Source organism: Triticum dicoccoides, chromosome 1B (assembly GCF_002162155.2).
Source record: "Triticum dicoccoides isolate Atlit2015 ecotype Zavitan chromosome 1B, WEW_v2.0, whole genome shotgun sequence".
Taxonomy (NCBI): Eukaryota; Viridiplantae; Streptophyta; class Magnoliopsida; order Poales; family Poaceae; genus Triticum; species Triticum dicoccoides.
The window spans coordinates 58,028,226-58,039,150 of NC_041381.1; the positions used below are offsets into that span (position 1 = coordinate 58,028,226).

General features: G+C 45.0%; 1 protein-coding gene across 1 annotated transcript; it reads right to left on the reverse strand.

The window, feature by feature from the left end:
- Positions 1-394: 394 nt before the first annotated feature.
- On the reverse strand, positions 395-3,161 carry LOC119318847 (F-box/LRR-repeat protein 14-like). Its single transcript, XM_037593425.1, has 2 exons — positions 3,060-3,161; positions 395-2,277 (listed from the first exon to the last, which is right to left on the reverse strand). The coding sequence occupies exon 2, from the start codon at positions 2,257-2,259 to the stop codon at positions 796-798; it is 1,464 nt and encodes a 487-aa protein (XP_037449322.1). The 5' UTR covers positions 2,260-2,277; positions 3,060-3,161; the 3' UTR covers positions 395-795.
- Between the last annotated feature and the right edge of the window lie 7,764 nt (positions 3,162-10,925).

Genomic DNA, 10,925 nt, shown 5'->3' on the forward strand with positions numbered 1-10,925 from the left:
TGAATCTTTGTACCAAGCAAACACATAGGTAAAAAGAGATGTGACCCCCTCAAAAAGGTAAGAAGAAAATGTTGTTGAGTGCTGGATGTCCAGAGCAAAGACATGATGTGGCTACCTACCTGTAATGAGCACACAACTATGTTATATGCCTTCAGAGTCACTCAAGTTTCACTTGTTCCTCAACTTCAGGTCATTTTGGAATCTAAACATCTACAATTATGCTACTAGTAATTAGCACTAAACTTTTGAGAAGCAATCAAAGACATCCTCCAGTAGAGTTGATATCAACAAAACAAGCATGCCACCTTTGTAAATGTCCATTGAAACTTGAACATAATATTATACTACAAAGATCCATACAAAAATTGCCATGCGAACATTGCAGGCAGATATATATGTCTTCAAAATCACTTCTGACATTTGCTTAAGTAATACAAATAACACCAACGGGTCATATAGTGCCTCCACAGCAAAAACAGGGAATCTTGGGGCCTACTTATGCCGGTTTCGAAGCAGCTACAGAGAGTAGAAACTAAGCAACAAGAATTACATACGGTTGATAGTAATACACGAGTGGTGCCTACTATTAAAGTTTGATTCACCAGATGCCATCCAAAGATCATCATTAGACTATCATAAAGGAAAATAATTGCAGTAAAGGCAGAAAGAAGGCAACAAAAAGTTCAGAGAGGTGAATCTGGGTCGGATGATGCACAGCCTTGTCTACTGATGCACACTAAACAACTTAAAGGCTTCAGCAGCAAATTCATACTGAAAATTTTGGAGGCCACTTCATCAATAGGCGCCAAGACCAATTGTCTTCATAAGGGCATCTGAACAGTCCTTGGAGTAGTGAACCGACTTGGCAACACCCTGCGCAGCTTCCAGAGAGATCTCACCACAATACTCAATGACCAAAGACTCTAACTTATGTACACGTCCCAGTTCAGCCACTCCGACATCAGTAACGTTATGACACATCCGAAGTGCGAGATTACTCAAGCATGGGCTGTGCGCAATGAAGCGCATCCCAGCATCAGTTACCGCATGGCACAATATAAGCTCGAGTGTCTCCAGATGAGGCGAGGATGCGAGGGCCTTCATCCCCTCGTCATCAAAGAAGTTGGCGTTGTTGAGCACGAGAACACGAATCGGGCAAGACTGAATGAGCACCAGAAAACCCTCTTGTGTGAATCCTATTTCTGATGGCCAGTCACGAGAACATCCTGTAAAGCTGAGGTCTATGATCTGAAGCATACGACAGTTTAGGGCTAGAGCGTAAAGGCTGTTATCAGTAAATGACGTCCTGGTTTCACAATAGCCGACATCACTAGAGTAAAGCTGCAGGTTGAGCCAAAGTGAGATGCTTTTAAGGTTGCTGCAGCTCCGAGATAGTGCAATCATGTCATTATCATTTAGGGCATGAACATACTCAAGGCAAAGCTTCTCCAATGCTTTACACTTCCCTAGGACAACACGAAGTCCTACATCTGGCCAAGTTTTAATATGCGCCAACCTTAAATCCTTCAAACTCTCACAGCAAAAATCATATATATCTATGCTGTGAGCATCGTACGAGGAGTCATAGACCTTACCACCTACGGCTATAAGACTATCATATTTTCCTCTTTTCCTCTCAAACTCAAACTTCTGGAGCTTCATCCATCCTGGACCAAACTTTAGGATGTCATGATGATTGATTCCTTTGCAATTCTCCACTACAAGCTCTTCCAACGATCCATCCCTACCAAGGTATTCCAGCCACTCTACACTGTTGATTTTCTCGCAACCAATAAGGTGGAGAGCAGATAGACTTGTGCAACCAACTACAACCGAGAAAAGCCCAATCGAAGTTATTTGTGGTGTTGAGTTCAGCCTGAGAGACACCAATTTCTTGCAATTCGCTAAGCAACCAAGCCCAGAGTCATCGATGCATGAGCAGAAGCTTAAGGTGAGGTCAATCAACGAGGAACAGTGAGATGAAAACACAAGAAGGCCTTTGTTGTCCAGCTGCTTTCCATGTCCAGGTATCCAACCAGAGTAATCGATTTCCAATTTCCGTAGATTTGGGAAGCGGGCGCACAATGATGTCAGTGCTTTTGTAGCAGTGCAAAGACCGGAACCAACACGGATAGCACCCCTCTGATTCCCCTCTATCTTGTAGAGCTGATTTGAAACAAGGGCAAGAGAATTCAGATCACTTGTCCTGGTGATCCTGTTGAGAATCTCTGTCAGCAAAGCCTCCGGTAGGTCCTCCATCGAGCAGAACAAATTCAGCTGTACCAATCATCAGGTAATATATAACAAGGTTGAGAAAACAACCGAAAGAGCGCACCAGTCATCAAAATTATGATATACCAGAATAAATAATGCATGTCAAGATAGATGGAGATCACACTGGCGACAGACACTCATTATTACGAAGAATATAATGATGAAGTTTGAGCGCTTTCTGCTGTATCTGTCCAAAACTTAATTGTGTGCTGTTCATCAGCATGGAGATTTATTAAAGTAGCTACCTAGCTAGCACCTTATCTGTCTCTAGATTGTTAGGAAGAGAAAATGACGCGGCCACATCATTAATTTAAACTAGCTACCACCATAATTAAGTAGCAGAGGTTGAATGATGAGCTAGAATTGACGCAAACTAGCTACTACAAATTGCTGAACCTGAACATGAAAAGCAGAGGATATATGCAAATTAGTTAGTACTGTACTCGTAGGTCTTGGTTGGGCAAGAAAGAAAGTAGGGAAATCAATCAATCATTTTCCCAGCCACAGCCGATGAGTTGAGTTCGCAGGGCCAATCTAATATCTACTGTAGTGTTTTCAGCAACCCTAGGCAAAAAGCTTACTTTCTACTAGTGGTACCTAGGAGATGATTAACAACTAAGTTTGTGGATGATGATTATACTACCGGATTGGTTTCCCCTATCTATCAAGAACAAGAAAGCGAATCAGAAGAAGAAAAAACCGTCTACATGTTGAATCGGGGAACCAACGCAACGATGGAACAGGGAGTGGTATCTCAGGAGAGGAGAAGCGGAGAACGGCGGTACCTTCCTTGACCTCGACCGGCCGGGAGACAGTAGCCGCCGCCGCTACTCGACCTCGGCGGAGGAACAGAGCAGAGTGTAAACCCTAGCTAGCCTCGCTCGTCTCTGTAATTTCCAGCGGGAGTGGAGGAAGATGTGGGCTCACATGGGCTCTCCACACCCGGAATGGCTGCGGGCCCACGAGCGCTATTTTCGGCCTCCTACACATTTTGTTTTTCTTGATACAAACACAGAAAAATCTAAAAGTGAAAAGAATATAGATTGTTCATATAATCGTTTCATTAAATGAGTAAAATTCTAAGACATTGTAAAAATATGTCCATGTCCACGAAACAAATTTTAAGGCATTGAAAAGTATTCACATGTATCGAAATAAATTACATGTTTGCCTTTATGAAAAAAGTGGGCATGTCTATTTTTCATAAGTGTTCTTGTATATAAAAATAAATGTTCATGTACATCAGTAAGAATTAACTCATATTCCGGAAGGATTCTTACATGTGAAGGAAATATTCATATATTTGTCAAAAACACGTAAGCACAACTGTGCTTCACCATGAAGTGCAACTATGCTTTTCAATCAAGAAGCACGCATTTGCTTTACGCAAGAAGCAAAGCGTGCTTCGCATGGAAAGCACACGCTCCTTCAAGACGTAAACCGAAATTAAAAAAAAAACATGAGAACCAAGAAAAAACCAGGAAAAAACAAAAATAATAATATGCTCTCTTGACGTGTTCATGGCTCCCCAAAAATGCCTGCTGCATAGCCTTCCAAGGGTGCCCCTAGTTAGGTGCTCCCATAGTATTCTCGCCTCCATCACTCAGAAAGAGAAAGGTAAACGTTGAATCCTCCCCAAGAAACGTCTAGGGTTTTCCTACCTCCCGCCAGCGCCGTCACCGGTCCGCCTCATCTCCGGTGGCCTTAGGGCCATGGCGGCGCGGTGGATCTCGGCCCTTGCCAGCGGGAGGGCTATGTTTTCAGTTGTTTCTTCGCATTTTCTTAGGGTTTGCGTCCTTCTCAGGAAGACGAGACGACGACGGCTCTTTGAAGATGGAATAATATTCTCCCCGCCTAGCCCCATCTCGATGGTGTGTCTAGCATCATAGGTGGGCATGTGGAGGTGCGTCTTCGGTGGATCTATCCTTGGTGGATTTGCTTGGATTTGGTCGTAATTCGTCTACATTCATGTGTTTTCAGGTTGGATCCTTCTGATCTATGCTACTCTTCATCGTCGACAGTTGATGTTCTGTTGCGCTGGTCCTATGGGGCCTTAGCACGACCACTTCCCGACTGCCTGCTGCAACAAGTTTTGCGCTGCTCCGGCGAAGGAGGGGCAATGACGGTGGTGCGCCTTCGGCTCACTTCAGTGCTTGTAGTCGTCGCTAGATGGTATACGGATCTGAATGTAATTTTTATTATTTCTGGTGTTCGTTGTACTACCATGATTGAAGATGAATAGATTGAAAGTTTTCTCGAAGTAAAAAGAGAAAGTCAAATGATCTGTGTCGACCAATCGGTCAAGTGATCGTGTCGGTCGCACGAGCGCAATTCGATCGCGCAACGTTCCTTGCTAGCGAATCACCCCCCCCCCCAACACACACACACACACACACACACACACACACACTCACTCACATGCCTCCTAGAAGCTCTGCTGAGAAGGACGGATCATCGACAAGGTAGTCATACTCGGGGGCAGCGTCAGTCTCAGAATCTACCGTAGAGAAGATGGGGAAGAAAACAATAAATACACAGCAAACAAAAGCAACACAAAGCATGGCATGGCATTATGCTGTGCTAGGGGTGACCTAACACAGTGCTACACGTTATAGACGGAGCGGGAAAATATTTGAGGATATTTTCCTAGCTTTAAGCAATTATCGGACAAACGATCCGGAGGGAAAGGTTCCATGTTTGCAGTGCTGGAGGCATGCGACATGTATGTGGATGGCATATTCGTATTCGTCTTATTTTTCTAATTATTTTTCATATATAAATTATTTTCATCTGAGTTAAGGTTATTTTTCTATTAATTCTCAAAGTTTTAAACAATTTCTAAGTTTTCTATATTTAATTTAATTCGAAAATTAATAAACATAAATTGCTATGGGTACACAGAAGTGTACCAGCATTTTATACAATGGATATGACAGGTGGGGTGCAGGGGACCCTGTTGACTAAGCCAAAGGTTGAGTGGTCAATCGCACTGTTCATGGGGCTCACATGTAAGTGTCTCAGCTTTTAATTATTTATTTTTTATTTTTCTTACTCTTTTTTATATGGGCCGGCCCCATAGGGCAGTGGCCCAGGCCGTGCCCCTCTAGTGGCTGGGCGCGCACGGGAGCCGACGGCTCCGGCGGCCACAAACAGGAGCAGCGACGGGCTCTGACAGGGGCTGTGGTGGGCGCGCGCGGCCATGTGCAGCGGGAGGAGTGGGGGCAATCAGCAGCGCAGCGGCTCGTAGAGGAGAAGGAGGGCGCGAGCGGGGCACGGCCGACACGGGGCTCAGCATAGGCGGGCGGGGTAGGGACGCAACAAAGGCGCGGCTGGAGCGGCCGTGGCGGTGGAGTCAGGGCACGGGCGGCGCCAGCAGGCGACGACGGGCACGGCCACGCGCAGGCTGGCGCGCACGGGGCGAGGCCAAGCGTGGCTGGCAAGCCAGGGGCGCGGCAGAGCGCTGGGAGCAGCCGGGGCGAAGGTGCTGCGGGGCGTGGCCGGGCTCGCGGGCGTGGTGCGCGGCGACAACAGTCAAGGTCGCGCGGGAACGGAGCACCGGCCATAGCGGCCTGCGGCGACGATTCGAGCACGCGGTGTGAGGGGAAAAGAGGGCGTTCGCTGAGAGGCTCACCAAGGAGCTCGATGGCGTGCTCGGGGAGGCCAGGGAGGCGCCGAAGAAGCGGGACGGTGGCGTGATGGCAGCGCGGGCCGACTGCGCGGGCGAAGGAGGTCACGACGCGGGGGTGTGAGGGGGTCAACTACGTTTCCTTGTAGGCGGCGGCGGGGGGGATGGCCGACGCTTGGCCTTGGCCATGGCGGATGGCCTCCATGCTCTCTGCCTCTACTGTAGCGGAGGTAGGAGGAGGGGGCGGCTCGGCTGGGCCGGTAGTGGACTGTGTACTGAAGGCCCAGTCCAGCAATAGTATTTTTCTTTTTATTTTCTATTTTACTTTTTTTTGTTACTGTTTTGTGTTATGTCGAGCCATCAAATGGATGTTGTAAAATATGAAACTTGTCATATAAATAATATACAATATTTTTGAATGCCACAATAACTTTGGAGCTTAATTGAACTCATTTGCATTTTGCTTAAATTGAAATGGGTTAAATGGGATTGTTTTGGTCCTATTTTAAATAGGTTACGGGCAATTTATTAAATCAAATAATATATTTTTATGAATGAAATTAATTAGTGAATATCTGCAACCCAACGAACATTTTTCTTTGACAGTTTGAAGAAATGAAAATTTATCTTGCAATTTAAATTTGAATTTGGCTTTGATTTTTATCCAGTGAAACTTAAGCTTTGCAAAACATGGTTACACAGAATCATTAGCATGAGGTCACTGCTGCCCATTACGGCATTACCTCAAAAAAAAGTATGAGGTCACTGTAGCATGACACAGGGGGTGTTACAAGATCGGAACCAACATGGATAGCAGGGACGTGGAGTTTCTACACCCAGGAGCAAATGCTCCTGGTGTGAACAGTAAAATAAAAAAAAATTCAAAATAATGTGAAAAAATTCTGAATTTTTTTTGTGGCATACTTATACAAATGTTTGTTGTGCACGTAAAATTTCATCGCGAAATCACATTGGTGGAAGGTGTGGTAAAAAAACAAAATCGATGCTCTGGAAATGTTACTTACAAAAGCATTTTGGAGCTCTGATTTTGTTTTTTTCGGCACGACTTCCATGAATGTGATTTCGTGATGAAAATTTTCATGCACAAGAAACACTTGTGAAAGTATGTCATAAAAAAATTTAGAATTTTTTGAATTTTTTTCTATTTTTTTGATTTTACTGTTCACACCAGGAGCATTTGCTCCTGGGTGTAGAATGGTACTTTTGGGATAGCACCCCTTTTATTCCCCTCTATCTTGTAGAACTGCTTTGACACAAGGGAAAGATAATTGAGATCACTTGTCCTGGTGATCCTCTTGAGAATGTCAGTCAGCAGAGCCTCCGGTAGGTCCCCCATCGAACAAATTCAATTCAGCTATACCAATTAGTTAACATATATCAATGTTCAGAAAACAATCGGAGACCAGATATGAGCTGCATGTTAAGTCGAGGAACATGAGCGACGGAGGGAACATGAAACGAAGAAGTGCTAAGAGTGCCTCGACAAGCTACAGGGAGGGGAGTGCAACCAACAACCACAAACTCATCACCGTGGACGCCGCGAGCACACAAGACAACGCCTACAAGAAGGATAACGACATCGTAGCGCCATCGCCGTTGAGGGAGTCCTGGATTAGGGGGTCCTTGGGTGTCCGGTCTATTCGATATGGGCCGGGTTGATGGGTCGTGAAATAAAGCAGAAGACTATCCCCGTGTCCGGATAGGACTCCTATCTGCGTGGATGGCAAGATTGGTGTCCGGATGTACTATTTCCTTCCCTTGTAAACCGACTCTGTATAACCCTAGGCCCCTCTGGTGTATATATAAACCAGAGGGTTTAGTCCGTAGAGGCTATTAGAATAATAATAGGCTAGACAGCTAGGGTTTAGCTATTATGTATCTGTTTATTATTTTAAGAGCATTTAAATAATAGTTATGTCGTTGTTTTAATTACGATAGTGCATTTAAATACTTTACAAAAGTGTGGTTTCTTTACCAATATCTAGTATGGATTATTTGCCACAAATAGAATGATTTTAGTTTCAATGTTTCAAAACTTTTGTTGTTTACCTTTATTTTGAATTTGTATTTCGAATCGGTTTTGAATTAACGCGAGATTAACAACAGTAACCGAGGTGGCGTGGCATCATTGGTAGTGGGTTACTGTAGCTTAATTATCCAGGCGTCACAGTCGAACCCAACGAGGTGCTAAAGGTATAAAAAATATTCTCTCAAGTTCTATCGACCAACGATACAACTCTATGCACGCTTAACGTTCACTTTACCTAGATCAAGTATGAAACTGGAAGTACTTTGTAGGTGTAAAGGGATAGGTTTGCAAGATAATAAAGAACACACAAATAAAAGCTAGGGACTGTTTAGATAAATAAACAATTAAGTTAATTTTAGTAGAGAGCTTTTTGTCACACAGGAAAGTTATTTGTCCCTAGGCAATCAATAACTAGACCGGTAATCATCATTGCAATTTTATTTGAGGGAGAGGCATAAGCTAACATACATTCTCTACTTGGATCATATGCACTTATGATTGGAACTCTAGCAAGCATCCGCAACTACTAAAGATCATTAAGGTAAAACCCAACCATAGCATTAAAGTATCAGGTCCTCTTTACTCCCATACGCAAACAACCTACTTACTCGGGTCTGTGCAAGCCCTACTGCGGGGATCCCTCATGCTTGCGCGACACAGAGAGCACCATAGGACAACACCAATAATAAAACATACAAATCAAACCAATCATGATCACCAATCAACCCATAGGACAAAACGGATATACTCAAACATCATAGGATAGCCATACATCATTGGGAATAATACATAGCATTGAGCACCATGTTTAAGTAGAGATTACATCGGGAAGAAGGGGTGTTACACCACCGCATAGAGGGGGAGAGAGTTGGTGATGACGGCGGCGAAGTTGTTGGTGTAGATAACTGTCACGATGATGGCCCCGGTGGCGTTCCGGCGCCACCGAAAGAGAGGGGGAGGAGCCCCCCTCCTTCTTCTTCTTCCTTCCCAGGTTCTGTCCTTTCACCGTTTCTTAAATTCCCGGAGATCCGTGACTCCGATTGGGCTGAAATTTTAACATGATTTTTATCCGGATATTAGTTTTCTTTCAGCGAAAGAAGGGCACCAACTGCCTTATGGGGTGGCCACAAGCCCCCTGGCCGCGCCCTAAGTAGGTGGCGCACCTCCAGGGCTTCTAGGCACCTCGGGCATTATCTCGCGTTGATTCCAATTCCCAAAAATCACATATATTCCAAAAAAATCTCCGTAAGTTTTTATTGCTTTTGGACTTTGTTTGGTATCACTAATAGAAAATGGGGCATTGGTCCAGGCCGGGTCAGCCCATTAGTCCCGGTTCAATCCAGAACCGGGACCAATGGGGGCATTGGACCCAGTTCGTTAGCCCCGGGGGCCGGCCGGGCCACGTGGGCCATTGGACCCGGTTTGTCTGGACCTTTTGGTCTCAGTTGGTGGGATGAACCGGGACCAATGTGCCTTGCTCTTGGCCCACCACCATTGGTCCCGGTTGGTGGCATGAACCGGGACCAAAGGATGCCCTTTAGTCCCGGTTCTTGCCACGAACCGGGACCAATTAATTGCCTACATATACCCCTCGCCCGCGAGCAGAGCACTCTCACTGCTCTGTTTTTCGTGGCCGGCGAGGAGATTGCTTTGTGGTGCTCTAGCTCACCTCCTATGCACACCAGGTGTTCGATGGAATGCCCGAGCCACACTACTTAAGCTTTCTCCTCTCCAAGCTCGACCTCCAAGCTCCATTTTCCTCAATATTTGTCTAGGTTTAGCGGTCCGTCACGTCCCGTCCCCGTCTTCACCGCCGTCGATCGCCCGCACCGATCTCGTCGCCGGCACCACCGTGGTGAGCCTCTTGTTCTTATCTTCTTTCTGAAAGGAAAAAAAGAATTCTTACTTGTATGTTTATATAGATACTTGTATAATTTTCTTACTTTTATTATTGCATCTTATATAGTGCGATGGTTTTGGTATCCGCCCCCGTCGGCCCTCGTCCTGTCTATGATTCAGATGTGGTATATATTATCTTTTCATAACTATTGGTTCATCTATTGTTTATGACAATTATGCCGACCAACGTGACATAGATTTTATTTATCTAGGAGGTTGTTGAACCGGAAATTCCAACCGACCCTATTGTCGAGAGATTAAATTTAGTTGAAGAAGAAAACAATTTCTTGAAGGAAAAAATTAGAAAAATTGAGGAGGAGAAGATGATATTGGAGTTGCATGTTGCGGATGTCGTGGATGATCACAAGATCAAGATGGATGCAATGCGCTTGAAGATTAGAAAGATTAGAAAATATGCCATTCATACCGAGGCTTGGTATCATTATGCCGTTGGATCAGTTGTTACATTGGTTGCGATTATGATTGCATTTGTTTTCGCATTGAAATGTTTTACATAGTTTCAATGTATGGTTTAATTAATTTAGATGTTCTGTAGAGCTTTATGTTGTTAGATGAGAACTTTGTATGTACTTTGGTTTTAATGTGATGATGAACTTCTATTAATTTGGTCACTTAATTATCTATTCATGATGTTCTGTAATAATTTTTGACACACTTAGTTATATATAATGCACGCAGATGAACCAGCAATGGATGTACGGTTCAAGACACACCTCCTACACTGATAGAAAAAGAGGCTTCCGTCCAGCCCCATTAGTCGCGAAACTGTAGGAACCGCGACTAATGAAGTCTTTAGTCGCGGTTCGGCAGATGAACCGCGACCAAATGCCTGGGCCCAGGGCGCTCGCGGGCTTTAGTCGCGGTTGGCCAGGCCAACCGGGACTAAAGGTGCCCAAAGGCCTTTAGTCGCGGTTGGCCAGGCCAACCGCGACTAAAGCTCCTCCCTTTTAGTCCCGGTTTGTGGCACGAACCGGAACTAATGGGGTTGAGACCTTTAGTCCCGGTTCGTGCCACGAACCGGTACTAAAGGTCCCATTTTCAAACTCTACCCCCCCC